The 22,027-nt window shown below is 39.7% G+C and overlaps 1 protein-coding gene across 1 annotated transcript; it reads left to right on the top strand.

Annotated features, from left to right (window-relative positions):
• The first annotated feature begins 13,234 nt into the window (after positions 1-13,234).
• LOC121242320 lies at positions 13,235-17,385 on the top strand. The gene is made up of 8 exons (XM_041140200.1): positions 13,235-13,573; positions 13,755-13,863; positions 14,275-14,921; positions 15,284-15,452; positions 15,537-15,766; positions 15,893-16,074; positions 16,379-16,578; positions 17,255-17,385. Exons 1-8 carry the CDS (start codon positions 13,235-13,237, stop codon positions 17,383-17,385), a joined length of 2,007 nt encoding a protein of 668 aa, XP_040996134.1.
• Positions 17,386-22,027: the final 4,642 nt, after the last annotated feature.

Here is a 22,027-nt window from a genome sequence, read left to right as displayed (position 1 = left end):
AAGTGGCTATTAGGTTTCCAATAGTAGAATTCAATAAAGGTTTAGAAGTTGAAGCATAGGAGTTGATTGCAGTTGGCACATATTATTGTAAGGGCTTTTGATCATTGGAATTTATTGGATGTTGTATTAAGGTTCTCGAGGAAATGAGATTTTTGGATAGCAGTCACTCTAGGAATACTGGTCGTGATGTGTCATTGGGGGACTAAAACGAGTATATTGGATATTGCCATGTTCATTGAGAAATGTATCACGTGCCGTCTAGTTAAGGTTGAGCATCAAGGTAGACTTCAACCTCTCCCTATTCCAGAGTGGAAGTGGGATGATATTTCTATGGATTTTGTGGTAGGGTTGCCGAGGACTCCTAGTGGGAAGAACTCAATTTGGGCGATTGTTGATGTCCAAGATATGTTGGCCATTTTCAGATCGTAGAGAAGGTTGCGCTTGTTGCTTATAGAGTGGCCTTGCTGGTCTATTTTGGCAGTATGTGCTCTTAGTTGAATCTTATTCCTGTCTTAGTCTTAATGTTGACCTTGCCAATTTCGAGGACGAAATTTTTTTTAAGGGGGGAGGATGTAACGCCCCGTATTTTAGTGTATTTTTACTAAAGGATTATTTTTATTTATTTAAATTTTATTCTCGTATTTTAAAATTGGTTGGATTTTTAATGAGTTTATTTCTAGGATTTTAATTAGTGGAAATTAATTTTTATGTGTTTTCTTAATATTTATTTATTGTTGTGCATTTAAATTGTTTTTCATATTTAATTAATTACCGTGGGATTTAATTATTTCAATTTGACTTTACCATTACGTTTAAATTATTTTATTTAACTTGTGGTTTTAAAATCGTTTCCGTTGGATCATTTTTGTGACCCAAATTATGAGGATTGGACCTCATTTCTTTTCCCTCTATTTTTCTTTTCCTTTTCTTTTTCTTTTCTTCTTTTCTTTTTTTTTCTTTTCTTTTCTTTTTCTCTGGCTGGCTCTCCTCTCGCGCGCGACTCTTCCTCTCCCTCTCTCTCTCTCTCCGTCCGTTCTTCCTCACCGCCCAGCCCGCCGCCGTCGCGCCGCCGTGCGCGACACCGCCCGTCCGACCAGCTCCCCCTCCCTCCGACGACCTCACCTCCCAAATCTCAGCCCCTACCTCGCCGCCGGTAGCCCACACGCGCCCCACGAAGCCGCGGGCCACCTTCACGCCAGCGCCGCCGTGAGCCGGCAGTGGCCTTCACCGCCCAGCCCGCTAGCTTCCCCAGCCGCCGGCGACCTCACCCCACCAACCTCACCTCCATCCGTGCCGCCGTTAACCACCAGTAGCCCTTCAAAGCCGCGGCACTCTTTCCGCCGTTGCGCCGCCGTCGCGCCACCTCCGGCCACCATCTTCCTACCACTTCATCCCCGGCCTCTTGGCAACCCATTGGACCCAACCCCAGCTCCGATCCGTCACCGGTGAAGCCCCACCAAGTCCATCTCCGATTTGCACTTTTTTGGCCTAAAACCACCCCTTGCGCCGCCACCCACGGCAAACCACCACCACCACTAGCTTCACCGACCTCCCTAGGCCCTACCCTATCAATCTTGGGTCTTCGTTTGTCCTCGTTGAAAAGTTGGTATTTGTGACCCACGGCCACAGTGTATTTTACACTGTGGTGTTGCTCAAACGTCGCCTTTTTCAACTTCGCGATCCTCGAAAAATTATTATATTGCACTGTAAGTATTTCTCCAAAGAACTTTCGTAATTTAAATGTATTTTTGCACTAACCCATTTCACTGTGTTTTTGGCATGCCGGACTGAGTCCGAGGAGTTCGGGGGTCGGATGGATTTGTGATTGAAGTTGTTTGGTTGATTTGGTTGAATTGGATATTTGTTGTTGATGGGTTGGTTGGATTTGTTGGTTTGGATATTGTATTGGTACATGTGCATTTCATTATTTCATGCATGATCATGTTTGTAAAAGAAAACTGGGTTTTCGTGTATTGCATTCATGTTCATGTGATTTGAAAAGCTATGATTTTATGTGTTAATATTTTTGGTCCGTGTGTATCACGACCCCAAGCCGAGATGGGGCATTAACTCGGTGGAGCTCCTCTGGTTACTCGGGAGCGGAATATACTGAGTAACGTCCCCTGGATTGTCGCCGGGCGACAATGGGTTCTGACGAGATGGTCTCGTGCCGACTCCGTGGTCCTTCTGCTGGCGGGGACTAGAGGATGTCTGGCCACGTACGCGCTGGGCGCGGAACTGGGCATCGCTCGTTGCGTAGTGTGAGTGCTTGGCCATGTACGCGCTGGGCGCGGAACTGAGCACCGCTGCGAAGCCAGGACGTGCGGATGGTCCATAGGGGAGACCATGGTGCATATGGAAATAATGCATGGTGCATTTGGTATTAATGTACTGTTTTCTGGGAAAATAGTGCGAGTTGATTTTTGGGTAAATCATTTTCTGGGAAAATGATTTACGGATAATTTGGACCAAAATGAGATTTCGGTGTGTGTTGGAAATTTATCATTTTCGGGGAAAATGATGTTTTGTGGAAAAATGCATGTTTTCATGTGCATGCATGTTAGTTGCATTTAATGCATTTTGTATTACGTTGTTGTTTGGGTTATACTTACCTGCGAGACCATTTTGTGGTGTCGCAGATTTTGATGCTGATGAGGAGGAGGAGGGCGAGCCTGAGGAGACGGCTCCGCCTGAGGAGTGATCTGAGATCACTCGTTTGTAGCTTTTAAAACTATTGTAAATTATTTTATGGATGACTGTATAACTGCTATTTAAATCTTTACTGATGTTTGATTGTAAATAAATTCTGGTACTTAGTTGACTATCCGCTGCGTTATTTTATTTGAACACTGTCGCATGTACACACACTGGCACTTTGTTGGGATGTGTGACCGTGTTGTCACCATCCTGGCGTCTCGATCCCTGTGTATTTTTATAAGGGGGATTGGGGGCGCCACAGAAGTTTCTGCGGCAAAGGCCTTCTCTGGATCGTATTAGAGTATTTATTCATAACAGATGGGGTCTTGCTGCACAACCAGTGGTTTCTGTGATGCGAAAGCCACGAAATGTGTTTGTGAGATTCTCGAATGAAGATGATTTCCTGAAGGCTCTTTCAAGGGAGAGTTGTAATAATGAAGGGGCTGCTTACAGGACCTTTCAATGGTCAACGGACTTTAAAGAAGAGGAGGAACCAGCCATGGTGCCAGTCTAGATTATGCTACCTGGTCTCCCCCCAAATTTATATCAAGAAGCATATTTACGTAACATAGTGGCGCCTATTGTCGTCTTTGTTTGAAGAGATAATGCAACACGGTGTGCGACCAAAACTGATGGTGCGAGGGTCTGTGTGCTTATGAAGATTGATCAAGATCCAATTTCTTCCATTTGGATTGGGACGCCGAAACACCCAACAAGTATTTTACAGGAGGTGGAGTATAAAACGTTACCGGCTTATTGTTCTTGCTGTAAAGTGCAAGTTCATAATTTAAAGACTTGTAAATCTAAGTTAAAGGAGGGAAAAGAGCTCAAGAATTGGAAGCACAATAAATCGAGTAGGGTATGGATCGCAAAGGAGAAGGAGGATGGAGGTAATGAAAAGGTAGATAAGTCTGAAAAGAATGTAGAGGTTGGTACTGTTTTGTATTTACAGAATGGAGAGGATGCAAAGGTTGATCAATCCGATCAAATGTTAAAGGAGGGAGAGGATGATGGGTTTGTGTTGCTAGAGACGGAGGTTTCGTCTAAAGGAAAAGGTAAAATGGTTGATAATGAGGTGTTGGTGGAAGAAACAGTGTCACAGGATACAGAGGTGGTACCTCTTCTTCTTCTTGGAAATGCGGTAGAAAAGGAGGGAACGGTTGAGTGGAGTGATGGTGGTTTGGAAGTTGATTTACCAGTCGTAAATGGGGATTTGTGTCTAAGTCCTAGTAGGAATGTGGAGGTTGGTAGAGCAGTAGAACAATTGGATGAAAATGATTCAAGTAATTTATTGGCGGTTTCTTCTTTGGTGATTGATTAGTCATTAATGAATGTTGCCTGTGCTGCGGATGGGCTTGTAAGTGATGTTGAGGGGGGTCCTGGGGATATGCAAATTACACTAAATGGTGGTGATCCGATTGAGGAGGTGCAGGGAAAGGAGGGGGTTTCTGAGATGGACAGGAATATAGAAATAAATGATGGTTCGGCCAGAAACGTTGGGTCAGATACAGAGGCAGGAGACAAATTAGAACATTTGGCTAAGGAGAAATTGGTGTTTTCGGATTCCGATATGAGGAAGGAGACGGATAGTAGTATTAAAGAAGTCAAAGTTCGTTGCTCAACAAGGGTTAAGAATAAGCCATCTAGAGTTAATTTATGAATACATCTTATCTTTTCTGGAATGTCCGTGTTGTTGGTACGTCTAGGCGGCATTTAAAACAGTTAGTTTCTAAATTTCGTCCCAAAATTTTTGTCATTGTGGAGCCAATGGTGGATCATGCTCGGATGGCAATCTAGAAGGATAAAATGAAGTTTGCAGAATGTTGTTCGAATATTGGGGTTGGGGGTAAACTATGGATGTTTTGGTCCAAGGATACTAAATTAACTTTGGTGAGCATGGGAGATCAGTACATTTCTGTAGTGGTAAAGGAAAGCATGAAAGAGCTTTATTTAACATTTGTGTATGCGAGATGTTACTATCAAGAGCGAAGGAAATTATGGGAAAGTTTATTATCTTTCAGCACTCAGCAGGGTTCATGGATGGTGATTGGTGATTTTAATATCATTCGGAATGATAATGAGAGACGTGGGGGTAGGCCAAGATTGGTGATTGCGATGGATGATTTTAATAATTGTATTGAGGGTTGTGGATTGGTGGAGATTCAATCATTTGGTCCGAAATACTCTTGGTGTAATGGTCATTCAGGGCTTAACAGATTTTGGGTGAAATTAGATAGAGGTCTGATGAATGTTTCTGCTATGGATGTATTTCAAAATGTTCAAGTAAAATATTTAAATAGGACTTCATCTGATCATTCTCCTTTGTTGATTTCGATGGAGAGGCCGGTTGTGAAGTATGGATTCCCTTCTTTTAAATTTCAGCAGATGTGGACTACCCATCCTTTATTTTTGGATTGTGTGGATAAAGCGTGGGGTGGGGAGGTGTTTGCAAGATCTGCACTACTAAAACTTATGATTAAGTTGAAGCGTGTTAAGGTAGCATTAAGGGAATGGAATAAAAATGTTTTTGGCCAAACGGAAATACATATTGAAAATCTTCAAAATCGTATTGAGGGGCTAGAACGGGATCTACAGGTAGGGTATTCGGAACATGTTGAATTAGATTTGGTTGCTTCATAGGTTGAGCTTTCCATGTGGATGGATCGTGAAGAACAGAGGATTGCTTCTCAGTCGAAGTTAACTTGGGTTAAATCGGGGGAAGCTTCGTCAGGATTTTTTCATGCTCTGCGAAGCCGAAAAACTCTGTTTGTTCGTGAAATGAAAATGCAGAATGGATCTCTTCTTTCATCGCCAGCGGATATTCATGATGGTGCTATTTCTCATTTCCAGAATTTTCTAGCAGCAGGGACGAATCGTTCTTTGCCTTCTTTGGAGGGGCTGGTTCAAGAGGTCATTTTACCGGAAGATAATGAAGAGTTACGTCAGGTACCAAGTTTGAATGAAGCTTATGATGCTTTCCTGTCTATTCCGAGTGATAGTAGTCCAGGACTGGATGGTTTTGGGTCGGGATTTTATCGCACTTGTTGGCATATTATTGGTAGAGAGGTGGTTGAGGCAGTAGTTGAATTTTTTAATGGTGTGGATCTTCCTCGTTTTTATACGGCCACTTTTTTGGTATTAATTCCGAAAGTGGAAAATCCAAAAAGTTTTGATAAATTTCAGCTGATCAGTCTATGTTCGGTATTTTACAAGGTTTGTTCAAAGATATTGGTAAATCAGCTTTCCCCTTTGTTAAAAAAATTGTCTCTCCTGAACAAGGGGCTTTTATTCCAGGTCGGAGCATTTCTGAGAATATTAGTTTAACGCAAGAAATGGTCCATAGTATAAATAAACCTTGTCATGGTGGAAATGTTATGTTAAAAATCGATATAGCCAAGGCTTATGATAGTATTAACTGGAAATTTTTTATGCATATTTTACGGGCTTTTGGATTTTCAGAGATAGTTTGTGGTCTTCTTCGACAATGTATTTCTACCCCTTGGTTCTCGGTGGTGATGAATGGGATTCCTAAGGGGTTTTTTAAAAATGGAAGAGGGTTGAGGCAAGGTGATCCGTTGTCACCATATTTGTTTACGATAGTTGAAGAGATTTTTACTCGGTTGATAAAGAAAGAAGTGGATTTGGGAAAGATCAAGACGTTCTCTCAGCCTTGAGGTACGCCTATTATTTCACATCTTTTATATGCGGATGATATTGTTTTATTTTCTAATAGGGGAAAAGCGTCAATACGTGCGATTATGAATATTCTGAAAGTGTATGAGGAATGGGCGGGTCAAGTTGTTAATAATAGGAAATCTTCGATTTTCTTTTCCAAACAATTTTCGGAAGGAAGGCGTCGGATGCTATTAAGGATGACAGGGTTTTCGGAGGGGGTTTTTCCGTTCAACTATTTAGGAGTTCCAATCATTTCTGTTAGGTTACTTAGTGCTCATTTTGAAGTTATTATAAATAAGATCAGAAATCGGTTAGATGGATGGAAAAGTCGTTTATTGTCGAATGGTGCTCGTCTTTTATTATTAAAACATGTCATACAGAGTCTTTCTATTCATTGTCTTGCGGTGATAAAAGTTCCCAAATCTGTGGTGAATAAAATCTAGAATCTTATGAGCACCTTTTTTTGGGGTTTAAAGGATGGGAAGGAAAAAAAGAAATGGAAGGCATGGAGTAGTATTTGTATTCTAGTGTTGGAGGGAGGACTGGGTATACGTAATCTGCAGGAAGTACAGAGCTCATTACAAATGAAGTTGGCCTGGAATTTGATTCAAGGAATATCGTTATGGGCATCATTTTTTAGACACAAATACGTTGGTACAAAGCATATAACTCTAGTGTCTATGAATAAAGGATCGAAGTTTTGGAAAAGTATGATGCAGGCTTTGACTAAGGTGCTGGAATATTCAAGATGGAAGGTGAGGGAAGGAAACGTATCATTTTGGAGGGATAATTGGTCTGTAAATGGCCCAATTTCTACACAACAAGAGATCAGTGGGAGGCCGGAGTTATTATTGAAGGATTGTAAAACAGAGAATGGATGGAATGGGGAGTTATTTTCACAATTAGTGGGGATAGAAAAAGCTGAAGAATTAATTGAACAACTAGGATGTCTAAAACAGGGTAGAGATAAGTTGATATGGCTTCAGAATCCAAGTGGGGAGTTTTCTACTGGTAGTGCTTGGCAGTGTAATCGGGTAAGATCTTTGGAAATTCCTTGGGCTAAATGGGTGTGGCATTCGGCTATTCCTAAGAAGATATCAGTCACTATGTGGAAAGCTATGCATGCATGTTTGGCTGTGGATGATAGGATCCGTAAAGTGGGCATTCAAATTGTTTCAAGATGTGATTGTTGTGTACACGGGGCGTATGAGGATATGAGTCATGTTCTTGCAACAAGGGAATTTGCAGAGAAGATTTGGAGCTTGTGTGCTATTCATCTTGGCATGGGAAATATGGCTAGGATCAATTGGAGAGCACGGGTAGATAGTTGGCATCGAATTGCTAGAGGGTCTACACAAAAGGGTCAGTTGCTGGGTATTATTCCTTCGGTGATTACGTGGAGGCTATGGTGGAGGCGCTGCAAGGCACGGATGGAAGGAAAGTTGGAGTCTGTAAGTTCAGTGTGGTGTTCAATATTGCATTGGCGTCTTGGATTGTCTTTAGGTTGAAGGCGTCAAAAGCAATATCAAGGCGTGATGAAGAAATTATGAAAAATATGCAGTTGCCGTGTACACAGTTTTCTCCATTGGCTATGAAACAAGTTAGGTGGTTAAGGCCAAGAACTGGGTGGTTTAAACTAAATGTAGATGGAAGTTCGTTTGGGAATCCGGGTCCTCCTGGTGTGGGTGGTATAGTTCGGAATGATAAAGGGGAGTTTGTTTGTGGTTTTGCAAAATTTACAAATCAGAATACTAATAATGCAGCAGAAGTGTTGGGTTTATTATATGGCTTATGGCAGGTGCGGGAGTTGGGTTTGCCGGATGTGGAAATTGAAATGGATTCTATGCTAGTAATAAAATGGTTACAGGATAAGAAATGTGGGTTGTGGTACCTAGAGGATTATTGGGATGAAATTTTGCATTTACTTGGTGGACTTAGCTTTTTTATAAATCATGTGTATAGAGAGATCAATGCTGCGGCAGATGGGTTAGCTCGATGTGGTGCCAAAGGTTGTAATGGAGTATGGTTTTCAGTTTCAAATCTACCGGTGGAGATTAAAGGTATTATTAGATTGGAGAAGTTAGGATGTCTGTATATAAGAAGTGTTCGGACCTAGTTTTTCAATTTTGAGTGTTTTTTCTCTTAGGTGAGGGGATTTGTATTGTGGGGTGATGTTGTTGTTTTTTAAGTTGTAAGGTTGTTTCTAAGGTATTCATCCGCCATAAGTGAGGGTTTTATTAGTAAAATTGGGACAAGGCCACTCATGGACATGTGGTTTTGACTCTTCTAAAAAAAAGTCAAGCGATCCATAAATTAAGATGGCACGTAAAAATAAACTATGATAGAAAAGTCAAAATGAAAACAAATGAGTGGCAAAAACAAAAGTTGTGTGGTACCGATTCAATTTGTTCAATCTCTCTTCTATTTTCATTGTGGCCCTCGTTTAGGGAATTACTAATGGAAATGCAAAGCATACGCCAATTCCTTTTTTATTTTTTAATCTTTTGGAGCTATTAATTTATTATTCCCTCGGTTTATTGGTTTTTATATTCTATTTCCTTTCCTCTTATTTGATATTTTATGTTTACGTAAAATACTAAATAGTCAACGTGACTTGCGCGCTCTTTAAACAAATTAATCCCTAGATCATTTTAATTCCTCAATTAAAATATCACCAATGAGGGTCTGCTACACATCATTTAAAAATTAAAAACATACTAAAACATATAAAATTAACAAAGAAAATCTAAGCTACAATGCACCTATAATGACATAGCAAGTCGTACAATCATTTTAATGGACCTAAATTAAGTTTCATAGGCCAAGTTTATTAGAATTCCAATTGTGGTTTATTAGGTAATTTTAAATAGGCTACAAAGGTATTCATCATGTGTTTCACATTTCCTGACTTAGGAAAAGTTTCGGCAACCGCCAACCTCGGGTAATTGAACCAGATTTAGTTCAGTTACAACCAAATCTTACGTATGATGAAAGGCTGGTATGTATTATAAATAGAAATAAGCAGAGATTGAGATCTAAGGTCATACCCTTGGTAAAAGCGCAGTGGAGAAATTCGAAAAACGAGGAGCTTACATGAAAAAGTGAGCGGGTCACGTGGGAGCAGTTCCCATATTTATTTGAGCTGCAATTATGAGTTGTAACGCACAAAGTAGGGGTAAGATAGACAATACATGAGGAAGAACACGACCATAAATAGACCATCATTTTTCCTAAAACTCCAACCCAACGTCAATAAGCCTTGGAAGACGAAATGTTGCAAGAGAAGAGAACAACTCGGAAAGCAACAATGCCACCTGAAATCATACGTTGAATCTTAGAAGAATGATGTGAGAGGGAAAAGAGAGAGACCGAACGACGACGAATGGAGGAGGAACGCCGTCGAGACGAAAAATGTGCTTGGAAGCCAGGAATCTAATATCCAAAATGCTAAACCACACGAGCGTAAGTGTGGCACAGCAAGGAGGAAGTGGACAATGCCAAAATGTGATGAGCGAGATGAGGGTAAGGGTGAAACTTCACCAACATCCGATGAAGCCGAACCTAGCCTAGACGGAAGGATACAAGAGACCATTACCAACAGGCAACATTGAAAAAGAAAATGAAGGAGACATGAGGAGTCATCTCGTATCTCGACCTCCGATGAAGAAGGCCAACCCAAGCCACAACCCATGTTTTAGCAACCCGTAAATAGAGCATCCTAAACTATTAAATCCCATGCCAGAAACTCCACCTAGCCATTGTCATCCCTCCTCCGAGATGCACCGTCGTTGCATCAGACGGACCAATGACTAAAAGACCACCATTAGAGCTAGCAAGCCTTTACACCAAAAAGTCGTGTTGCACCATGCAAACAAGTAACACAACATAGCTGGACCAAGTTATTCTTTCGATCTTGAACCACCTCTGCCTTGTTGCCGTTGCCACATACAACCACCAATCTGACCACGATAAGTAGTTCCAACTCAATTTCACTCTCTTTCTCTCTCTCTAACGTAGTTTGTGGCTAGTGGGTAATGGGTTATGCCTAAGGTTAGTGTGAACAAGAGATTAATGTGAACATGCACATTTTAGGGGTGTATGTTAGAAACGACTTTGATTTGCATCCTGAGAGCATCACCAAGGTCTCGTGTCACACGAGTTTGCATGAATCATTTAAGGTTGATGATATTTTATGAAGAAACTCAGAGGGAATAGATATCTAGAGGTAGGAATATTTTTAGGGTTATGATGATTTAGGCATTATGAAGTATAGATTATTCGAGCATTTCGGGTTTTAATTACAAAGTCTGTACGTAATTAGAGATTTACGTACAATTAGAAATCTACATAAGTTACGTGCCTATTTTATAAGTGACAATTGATTTATACATTGTCTTGAGAAGATTTAGAGAATGTTAAAAAAGTTAAGCGGTGCTCCTATATATATATACTAGGCTTTGCCAAAAATTGACTGAGATTGATTTTATAAAAAACTTGTATATTTTGTTATGAAGACAATCTTGACTATTTTCTGCACTAGTTTCCGTATCTGAACATGAAAATGCGACATTTTATCATGATTGCTATAGCATGAGAAATTTTTGTAAACTATTTCTCTAAAGCATAAAATGTGAATATCAAGTTTGAAACTTTTATTTGATCTATATGATATTGTCTTTTCAGTATGATATTCTGTTATTGCATTGTATATGAAAATCTTAAGGCCTGAGATTCTATTTTGCTTTGGTTACGGGCCCTACCACAGGTTATAATTATGACCACTGATATCTAACCTTGCCACAGGTGTAAAATTGTGGCCTTCTTTTTTTTTAGTGCACTCACTTTGATGACAAGGTAATTTATGTTCTACTTGGTTATCTGCTGTGACGCCTACAGGTCACGGCTTGGGATGAAATAGAGACTTAGAGCATCGGGACATGCAACACATAATTACATACTCATGTTCATGATAGTTAATATGGAATGCATCCTAGTATGCAACTAGTAGTATGCAGTAATTGCAATGGAATAAGGATGTAAATAGAACTCATGCCAGAATGAACTAAAACATCCCAATATCATTAACAACATCATAAGTTCAAACCATAAGATAACATATCCTCAATGCAAACTACTTTCAATAACAAGTCTCCATGATTAGATCAATTCCTTCATACGCTCTAAAGCACGAAGGGTTAGGGCTATGAATATCAAAATAAGATCTAATCTTGTATCGAGGTCCAACTCTTCTTCAATCAGTCGGATCCACTGGTCCATCTTATCCGTCTTTGTCAGGTCCTGATACAACTTTTATCATTCTAAGTGGAATGATAGTGGGTCCACAAGGGGTGAGATTTACTTGAAATCTCAGTAAGTTAACAACCAACGTGCATAAAGATAAATCATGCATAATAAATGATAAATAGGAAACGTCTGTTATGTCGAAAAATCAATATTTGTTTCCCATCCAAATTCCTAAACATTAAAAAAAAAAAAAAAAACTTTGATGAACATTTTTTTACAGAGAACTTTTTTCAATTTCAACTTGCAAAAACATAACATTTCATCATCATTAAGCCATCATTAACAAAAACATTAACCTTAACATCATAACGTATGGTATCATCACAGTTTCCCGTATGCACTGTGAGTACCTGTTGGTGACGATAGTACAACTCATGTTTCAACTACATTTTCTACAGACTTGTTCTCAATGCATTGATAACATAACATAACACCATCATAACATCATAACATACACACCCACCATTTTTAGGCATCATAAAATTTGACTTCGTTCTAGCGTTCTTTAAAAAAAACCCATTCAAAGCCCGTTGACTGTTCTTCGTCAATCTAGCGATTACCACTCCATTTTTACTTACTCCAGAGTGGACATGGGAGTTTGACTAGGATAATTTTCCATCCTAGCCTTTGGGCTTGTGACAAAAATGGCATTTTCATGCAATTCTTTGAAAATATTTTCATGACATGTGTTTGTAAGTATGCTTCTGGTGAAGAAGGAATTACAAACAGGACGTTTTGACGTTTCTACCCTTTTTCTCTCTACAAAAAAGAGGGTTTGTTGCTGGTAGCCGCTTGGGTTGGCCGTTACGTAGGGCTACATGGCAGCCGCTGATGGTGGCACCGATCAATCATTTGTTGACTTGGTGGCCGCCGTTCCTCAACCCATCCTTGAGATGGTGTTGGCACATAGACCTCCCAAGATGGTAGATAGGGATGTGTATTTCCAGTTTCAAAAGAAGAACTTGCACGGTCTGCGAAACCTTTTCGTTTCTCAGTTGTGCTTAAGTTTTTGAAGCAGCGTCCCTCCTTGGATGCAATACGTGCTTTCATTTATAGCAGATGGGGACTCTTGACCATACCGATGGTCTCCACCATGAGGCGTCCTTGTCATGTGTTCGTACGTATGGCTAATGAAGTTGATTTTACCAAAGCCTTATCACGGGATGTTTGTGAGATTAATGGCATTTTTTATCATGCCTTTCACTGGACTTTCGAATTCAATGAAGAACGTACCGGTATGGATTTCTCTACTAGGTCCTCCCCCAAATTTTTATCTCGAAGCTTTTCTGAATATACTTATGGCGCCTATTGGGACGTTCATTCGTCGAGATAATCTGACTCAATGCGTTACGAGAACGGATGGAGCAAGATTATGCGTGGAAGTTGATGCTGCAAAACCTCCACTGACCCACTTCTAGATTAGGGCTACGGGGCTACCATCTAGTCGAAACCAAGAAGTGGTGTACGAAACGCTCCTAGCATATTGTTCTACATGTAAAATGCAAGGTCACAATGCTCAGACGTGCAGAATTGGAAAGGCTAGGTAGAATGGGAATGGATGGAAAGGGAAGAAAGGCCATCACGAGAATGGGCAATCTGTAGTTGTCAATGGGAAGAGCCAAGTGCGAATGAGTCTACGAAAAATTCTCTGCCTGCTGTTGGTGTGGAAAATGCTATGATAAACAGTAAGGAAACAAAGGGGGCAGTGGAGGATTTGGTTACGTTGGAATTAAATCCTCCGTCCGAGTCGATGGGTGATGTTCTGGTACTTGTAATAGAAGACCCAATAGTGCTAGTGGATCCTGAGAATGAAAATCCATTGGTGCTTGACCGGGTTGGTGACTTGATGATACTTACGAAACCAGAGGGTGCAAACGATCAGGTCGATGACATGATGGTAATTAATGAAAGCCCTAGGACTGCTACGAGTGTTTTTCAGGGGGAGTTGTCTATGATGGGTTGCTAGAATCCGATTTAGCATTTGGATTTGTTTGAGGTTCCGATGGCTAGTGAGGGGATGGAACCAGTTGAGGTGCAAACTGAGACAACGGGGGCAGAGTAATCTGCGGATGAAATAGGAGAGGACTTGCTTGTTCGAAAATATAGTTTCGGAGCCGGAGCTAGACATTCAATTAGAGGTATTCAATCAGGAGAAAGAATACCTTATGGAGTCCAAGGCCAATGAAGGTAAGAAAAAATTCAAGAAAAAGATGTTTGTTAAAATGCGTAGCTCTTCCCGAGTTCATGCCCGAGTTTCTAAACTTTCCTAATGATTGATTCCATTTTTGTATGGAATATTAGAGGGGTTGGGACCTCTCAGAGTATATTAAAGAAGTTGATTGGAGAATTGAAGCAAAATATTGTTGCTCTTTTAGAGTCTTCTGAAAGTTTAGAGGGTGATCGTCAATTGGCAAGATGGTTGAATTTTGATAATTTAATTTCTAATGAGGTTGAAGGGGGCAAAATATGGATTTTCTAGAATGGTATTTATAAGGTGCAATTTGTTCGGATGGGTATGCAATTTATTTCTATTATGGTTGGTGAAGGAAACACGAAATTTTTTGCTTACAGTAATTTATGCCAAATGTACTTTGGCAGAGAGACGCTTCCTTTGGGACGATCTCAACATTAATAATGTGGGGTTGGACCCTTGTGTCTTTGTGGATGATTTTAATATTATAAGAAATAATTCAGAAAGGATGAGAGGTAGGCCTCAACCTAGTATGACTATGGAGGATTTTAATAATTGGATCCATCAAGGGGGTCTTATGGAAATGGCTACGAAAGGGAGTGCTTTTTCCTGGTGTAATGGGCAATCGGGGCTAGCTCATCCTTGGGCGCGGCTTGATCTTGCTCTCATGGATAGTTCTTTTCTTGCTTTGTTTCCTAATGCTATTTGTTCATATATGTCGCGTTCTACTTCAGATCATACTCCCATGTTCATTGAATTTATGAAAGATCCTTTCTCTTATGGCCTAGCTCTGTTCTGTTTCCAACAGATGTGGGTGGATCACCATGATTTTTTGGACTGTGTTCGGACAGCATGGGATGTTCATGTGGACGGATCAGCTATTTATATTTTGACTAGAAAATTAAAGCAGACAAAGGTGGCACTTCGGGAATGGAATAAAAGGGTCTTTGGTCATACTTTGAGTTGTATTGATGCTCTTGAAAAACAGGTTGAGGAGATTGAGCAACAACTTCAATTAAATTGGGAGGATAAATTGGAGAGCAAATTACATGAGGTAGTTTCGGATCTGGCCATTTGAAGGTGACGGGAAGAAGTGAGATTGGCACAAATGGCCAAGTTAAAATGGCAGGTGGATGGCGATCGGAATACCAAGTTTTTTCATGCTTGTCATGCCAATAAAAGATGAAAAAGAGTGCGGGATATGTGATCTAATACGGTGATTTATGAGAAGCCGGAAAGTATTGACCAAGGGGCAGTAGAATTTTTCTCTTCTTTCCTTCAAGGGAACCCACCGACAAAGCAGCCTAGTTTGGAAGAGTACATTGCACCAGTCATTTTAAAGGAAGAAAATGCCTCTCTCACTCTTCTGCCTCTCTTGAGTAAGTTTTTGAGGCTTTGTCTTCCATTCCGTCTTAGAGTGCACCGAGTCCTAATGGGTTTGGTTCAGATTTCTATAAGACATGTTGGGAGGTGGTTAAAGCTGATGTGTGGAAAGCAGTTTTGGAATTCTTCATGTCAAAACACCTTCCTAAGTTCTTTACGGCTTCATATTTGGTTTTAGTACCTAAGGTGGAGTTGCCTACAGGTTTTGATAAGTTCCGCCCCATTAGCCTTTGTTCTGTTTTTTTTTTTTTAATTTGCTCCAAGATTATTGTAACTCATTTAACAGGTCTATTGCCTCGTCTAATTTCTTTGGAGCAAGGTTCCTTTATTCCTGGAGGAAGCATCTTTGAAAACATTCGTCTCACCCAGGAAATGGTTCAATCTATTAATGAAAGAATCCATGGCGGTAATATTATGTTGAAAGTGGATATGGCGAAAGCTTGTGATCGCGTGGCCTGGGCTTTTCTTATTACAGTCTTGCGTAGGTTTGGATTTTCTTCTCAATTCTGTGATTTGGTGCATTTCTGTAGTTCTAGCCCTTGGTATTCAAATATGATGAATGGTACAGTCAAGGGTTTCTTCCCGGGAGGCTGAGGTCTTCGTCAAGGTGATCTACTGTCACCTTATTTATTCATCATTCAGCAAGATGTACTATCCCGGCTGATCCATGGCAGTGTGCGAGAGCATAAGTTTGGGCTTTCTTCTCAGGCCCGAGGTATGCCTATTGTTTCTCATTTGATGTATGCTAATGATGTTATGATATTTTCCAATGGAAGTCAGAGGTCGGCTCGAGTTCTTCAGCAAATTCTGAGCCAATATGAGAGGTGGTCGGGACAGACTATTAATATACAAAAATTGGCATTATATTGTTCGAACAAAATTACCTCTAGGCAAAAGCGGAGACTTTTACGTAGTACTGGGTTCATGGAAGGGACTTTTCCTTTCAAATACCTGGGAGTGCAGATAATTTTGGGGAGACTTAAGCAGGTTCATTTAGAAGACGTGGTGAATAAAGTGAGGCAAAAAATCAGTGGCTGGAAGATGAGGTTACTATCTACCAGTGGAAAACTCATTCTGTTGCAAAATGTTATATCCAACATGATGATTCACCTTTTTGCTGTTTTACAGGTTCCCAAATTACCATCTCTCCAAGATCCACAGGTTGATGAGTTCTTTCTTTCGAAGAGAATCTAATGGGCGAGATAATAGAAAATGGCTGGCGTGGAAACATATTTGCAAACTTGTGGAAGAAGGGGGGCTCGAGTTACAGGCTCTTCAAGATGTTCAGAAAGCCTTACATATGCATTTTGCTTGGAACCTTATTCAAGGTACTTCTTTATGGGCCAATTTTTTCAAAGAAAAATATGTGGGATCTAAGCCTCTGTGCCTAATACGGGCCTCTAAAGGGTTTAGATTTTGGCGAATGGTTGCTAATTGTATTCCGTTGTTGTTGAATAATTCTAAATGGAAGATTAGAGAAGGTGAGAATTTTTTCTAGTATGATAAATAGAGGAATAATGGTCCCCTAATGAATGAGATGCCCCTAGTGGGTCCACCCTTGCTAAAAATTAAAGACTGTAGGTTGTCGAACAGTTGAGATATAGATCTTTTGGAAAGTTTAGTAGGACAGGATAAGGTGGATGAGATTTTAATCTCTTTATCACGACCTAATTCTGGAAAGGATGTTTTGGTTTGGACTCCTACGGAGACAGATATGTTCTCTACCAAATCTGCTTGGAATTGTATTCATGTCAGAGGATCTCCTCTTGATTGGCATGCTTGGATTTGGCATAAGTTCCTTCCATTAAAAATGTCTATACATTTCTGGAGGGCTTGGCATATGGCATTGAGTGTGGATGATAGATTGAGCCGTATTGGTATTCCCAAATGTGATTGTTGTAATGTACGTCATATTGAAGATATGAACCATGTGCTCTTTGAGGGTGATTTCCCTAAAAAAGTATGGTCCTTTTTGGGCACTCTTTTTGGTATTCCTATTGGAAGAGCTTGGAAACAGAATTTTGGGACTTGGTTCAGGCGTGCTAGCTCATCTTCGCAGGTGGGATTTATTGTGGGCATCATGCCCATCATTGTTACTTGGTGCTTATGGAGAAGAAGATGTTTTGCTTGGATGAAAGGTATTTTGGAATCTCATGAAATTGTTGTCTATTCTATTTGTGTGTGGTTAGGTTCCCTTTGTCATGTGGCTAAGCAACCTAAGTGATTATCACGCCCGGATGGCATGATCCTTGAGGCCCTACGGATTAAACTGGTGGTTCCTAAAGTCTGTTGCTGCAGAGTGGTAAGGTGGGTTAAGCCATTGTCGGGGTGGCACAAACGGAATATAGATGGTAGCAGTCTTCACAACCCAGGTTCTCGTGGCATTGGTGGGATTATTCGTAACGATTCAAGGCTTATGGCTCACATGTTGGCTTTGGTTCCAATAATAAAGCGGAACTCATGGCACTCCTTCAAGGTTTGAGAATTTGCAAAGCATTAAATATCACTAAGGTGATAGTAGAAATGGATTTGAAGGTGGTTATTTCTTGGTGGCTTAGAGGGAGATGCGGTGTATGTTATCTAGAGGATTTTTGGGAGGAAATTGTTGGGCTGTCCCGTACTATGCAATGCAATTTTCATCATGTTTTTCGTCAAGGTAATAGGGTGGCGGATTAGTTAGCCAAGTCTGAGGCTTCAGGCGCAGAATTGACTTATTCTAATAATTGTAATATGCCTCGAATTTTTCGAGGATTGCTCCGTTTGGATTTTTTAGGCCTTCCCTCATTATGATGTTAGGTTTGGTTTTTTTTTCTATGGTTTTTATTGTTATTCTTGATCCATAGGCTTGTAATAGAATTTTTATTTTTTTTGGGCTGCGGCTTCCTTGGGTTTCTCGTTGGGCCTTGTTTTTGTTTCCACGGTATTCATCAACCACAAGTGAGGGTTTTGTTTCAATAAAGATGGGAGGGGGTCACTATTGGACATGTGACCTTCCGGTCTTTCAAAAAAAAAATGCTTCTGGTGAAAATGACAATTTTGTGTAACATGCTCAAATCATGAAAAATTGGACATATAATGTAAGAATGTAGTCATGTACTCAATGTATCATATAACATGATGTTTCATTCTCAAAATGACAATTATAACATAAATGTGACATTTATCAATAAATCATAAATAACTTATTGAGTTGTAAGTTAGAGGTCAACTTATAAATTGTCTGAGTTTGAAAACATCATAGTGACTGTAAACAAAGTTAAACTCAGTTACGAATTGAGTTTCTAAGGAAGAGATTCATAATCAAAAGGGTTCAAATATAGATATTTCAAAAATACCCCTAAACTTTCCAAAATTACTACTAAGGCCCTAAAGTTTTACTACTTGCAAATAAATCCCAAATTTAACAAAATTTCATAAACCTCATATTTTCAATATTATAAAACCATCTATGCCCTTATAATTTTAAAATTCAAAGTGCAACTATGCTAATCACACCCAACCCGTGGCATGCAATCCACTAATGTAGACTCTGTTTGAATGTTGAGCTGAGTTGAGATGAGTTGAGTTCTTTATGAATAATAGCGAGTTGAGATAGTGGAGTGAGTTTTGTGAGGCCTAACTAAGATGAGTTTAGATGTGTTTGGATGTTAAGATGAATTTAGATGCATTCATGGGAAGTTGAAAAAGGTAGTGGGTCTCTCGTGTAAAGAGTTGTTAAGTTGAAAAAGGTTTTGGGTCCCACATGTAAAGAGGTTTTAAGTTGAGATGAATTTAGTGATTTGAGAGTTGAGAGTTTGGATGTTAGACTCAACTTGAAATTAGACTGAACTGAGTTGATCTCAGTTCAATCCAAGTTGCAAACGGGGCCTAAGTGTGATTTCAACTAATTAACCCCCTTATGGTGCATGTGTACTCAAATCATCAAGTGCCATTAGTAAGTAAGACCTTAATAATAAATTAAAAACTAATGTTCACGTCCTACAAATTCATCCTAACATTTAAACATGGCTCAATGCCTTAATCACCACTAAATCATCCATTAAGCATACATGATGTTTCTAGTCTTCTTCACCAAAAGATGTTTCAAAAACTAAACCAAATCATGCATTTTCCTTCTTATCCTAATCACAAGGTTTTCTAAATGCTAATTTCTCAAGCCTAGGTAAAACTTAATCAAAACTTTCATGATTTAACTTAAACTAATCAAAACTGATGCACGCTAGATGATCAACACGATAGAATTATAACCTATTACGGCATGCTTCTAATTTCAAAATTAACCCTTCAAGATTTAAACCAAGACGTTTATGCATCACATAAAATCATAATAAGTCATGCCATGGCTACAAATTCAACCCAACATAATTAATTTCAACAAAACCTCAAATTTGACCCGGTTTGGTATTAACAAGCTAGCCCTTGATTAAACTCAATCAAAATTCATTCTCATGGCATAATTTGAAACCTAATATCTCACTCTAACACATAACAAAAGATAAACAAGAATACTTACCAAAATCGTGGCCCTTAAAGCCACCAACCATACTCACTTCAAGAACTTCAAAAACTCATTCGGTTTCCACTCTTTTGCACACTAAGAGGGAGAAATGCTCTCAAGAACTCAAGAGAAAGCTTGGAGGATAGGTGTGGAGAAATAAGGGAGTGGAGGGAGTATTTATAGGGTTGAAGAAGGGAGGGGGCGTTGGCCTTAGCTGGAGGAGAGCATTGATGATTGGTTGAGTGGGTTGTGGAGTGTAGTGGTGAGGTTTCCAACTTGTGTCATCACTTATGTAGGTGAATAGTGTTCAAACCTCCATCATTTTATTCATTTTAGGTACTACATTGAGTTATGTGGGTGCAGGTGCTGCCTTGGTGCAGAAAAATAAAATAAAAATGCAAGGAAGCAAGTGAGGTCATTGTACAATGTCGTCGGGTAGGGTCTTTAAAATCTGTCCAGCTTTCATCACTTGCTTGCTCATCTTCTTGTCCTCTCTCTGTGATTGTGTTGTGCAAGTAATATGACACCTCTCGATGGCCTTTTCAGATGTTTGAAGATGGAGGGATTGGCAGATCAAAGAAAAGGGTGAAGTGGTTGCTGAGTGATGTTTTAGTGCAAAAAAGCCAATCGATTTGGCTCTCTTTTTTGGGTGGTTTGGGTCAAGGCTTCCCATGATGACTTGAGGGGCTCTTGAGAATTTGAGGAGAAAGAAGGTGTCATGTGGTGTTGATCCAACCAAGTACAGAAACTTAAAACAAAATAAAGCCATTCGGTTTAGCTCAACTAGGTGTCCAATGGAATTGGTTGGACTTTGGTTTGGTTCCTTGAAGGAATTTCGTCCAATACTTGGTTTGGTTCAAAAGGGATGAAATGATGTGTGATTGGAGGAATTATAACTAAAAATAAGATGGGAATGGCGTGGGCTAGAGTTGATTTGGTGCAATGCTCATGAAGGTGCATATGTGTGCCGATTGGTGGTGATTGTGCATTGACATATCTTTGCCTCTAATGACGTGTTGGATCAAGACTAAACTTATAATTTTGCCTAAGAATGATAAAAAATAGTAATAAAATCAATAGAGTTCAAATAAAAAAAGTGAGAAATAATTAAAAACGAAATTAAGCTTAGAACATGGTTTAGAGATCACAAACCATGAGTAAGTTGATTAATGCGATTAACTCAAGTTATAACTTAATTGGGGTCAAATGGGATCCTTAGGGGTGTGGGTTACTATTTGGGGAAACCAAATGTATGGTGCATGTGGGCTTCAATAACAAGCGTAAAAAAATGGAAGACAATGCTTTTGGGTCTTGTTGGGCTTGAGGGCCTTATGTGTAAATTTCTTTGATGTGGGCTTTTAGGGTGGGTTATTGAGTGGGCCTTAAGTCCATATTTGAGGGATAAATAAAGGGTTCAAAGGACAACTAAGATTGGGCCCACAAAGCTTGTTTTCCAAGGTTGGGCCTAGGGTCTTTACTACCACTAAGTTCGGCCCAAATGCTTCAAGTCCTTCTCACACTTGGGCCTAATTCCTAAGACTCTTCAAGAAAGGCCTATTAGATCATAAATCCTTATGGGTCTAGGCTTTTAGGTTCCTATTCTTGGCCTAACAAAATTTTCTTAAACACTCTTGGGCTCCTACTTAAAACTGTCCTATTTAGCCTTTTTCTTAGCCCAAAAGAAATGACAAGTGTCATTCCACTATTGGTCTTATGGTAACTAAACCACAATAAAATACTAAAACCCTTCGAAGAATTCTAGTTAAGTTTAAAGTGTGATTCTAATGCTAAGAGTAATCCAAAAAAAAAAAATGTTTTCCAAAAATGTTAACCAAGATTAAGGAAGCTAATGGCTAAGTCTTAATGGGCTTTTTAAGCAGAGTGTCACATCTGCAGATATATACAACCTTGCCACAGGGATAAACATGACCTCTGATTTCTTAATGCAATCACTTTGGTGACTTAGTGATTTATGTTTTACTTGGCTATTTGCAAAATGCACAATCCTATCACTCGGTAAACATGGCCTTTGTTTTGAGTGCAATCAATTTGGTCACAAAGTGATTTATGTTTTGCTTGGCTATTCGTAAAATGCCAACCTTACCATAGGGGTAAACATGCCATTTGTTTTGGATGCAATCACTTTGTTGACAAGGTGATTTATGTTCTGCTTGGCTATTTGCAGAATGCACAACCCTGCCACAGGAGTAAACATGACCTTTGTTTTGGGTGCATCACTTAGGTGATAAAATAGCGATTTGTGTCCTGCTTAGCTAACT

This window comes from Juglans microcarpa x Juglans regia, chromosome 8D (genome assembly GCF_004785595.1).
Source record: "Juglans microcarpa x Juglans regia isolate MS1-56 chromosome 8D, Jm3101_v1.0, whole genome shotgun sequence".
NCBI classification, from domain to species: Eukaryota; Viridiplantae; Streptophyta; class Magnoliopsida; order Fagales; family Juglandaceae; genus Juglans; species Juglans microcarpa x Juglans regia.
The sequence above is the reverse complement of the archived record's forward strand: the minus strand, read 5'-3'. Positions and strand labels throughout refer to the sequence as shown.

Bases quoted from the DNA above. Each gene is read 5' to 3' on its own strand.
- LOC121242320 (XM_041140200.1), top strand. From the start codon at position 13,235: ATGGAAAGGGAAGAAAGGCCATCACGAGAATGGGCAATCTGTAGTTGT. The intron at 13,574-13,754 runs GTAATTAATGAA...CGGATGAAATAG, and splicing joins ATCAGGTCGATGACATGATG to GAGAGGACTTGCTTGTTCGA. The intron at 16,075-16,378 runs GTGGTCGGGACA...GCTGTTTTACAG, and splicing joins ATTCTGAGCCAATATGAGAG to GTTCCCAAATTACCATCTCT.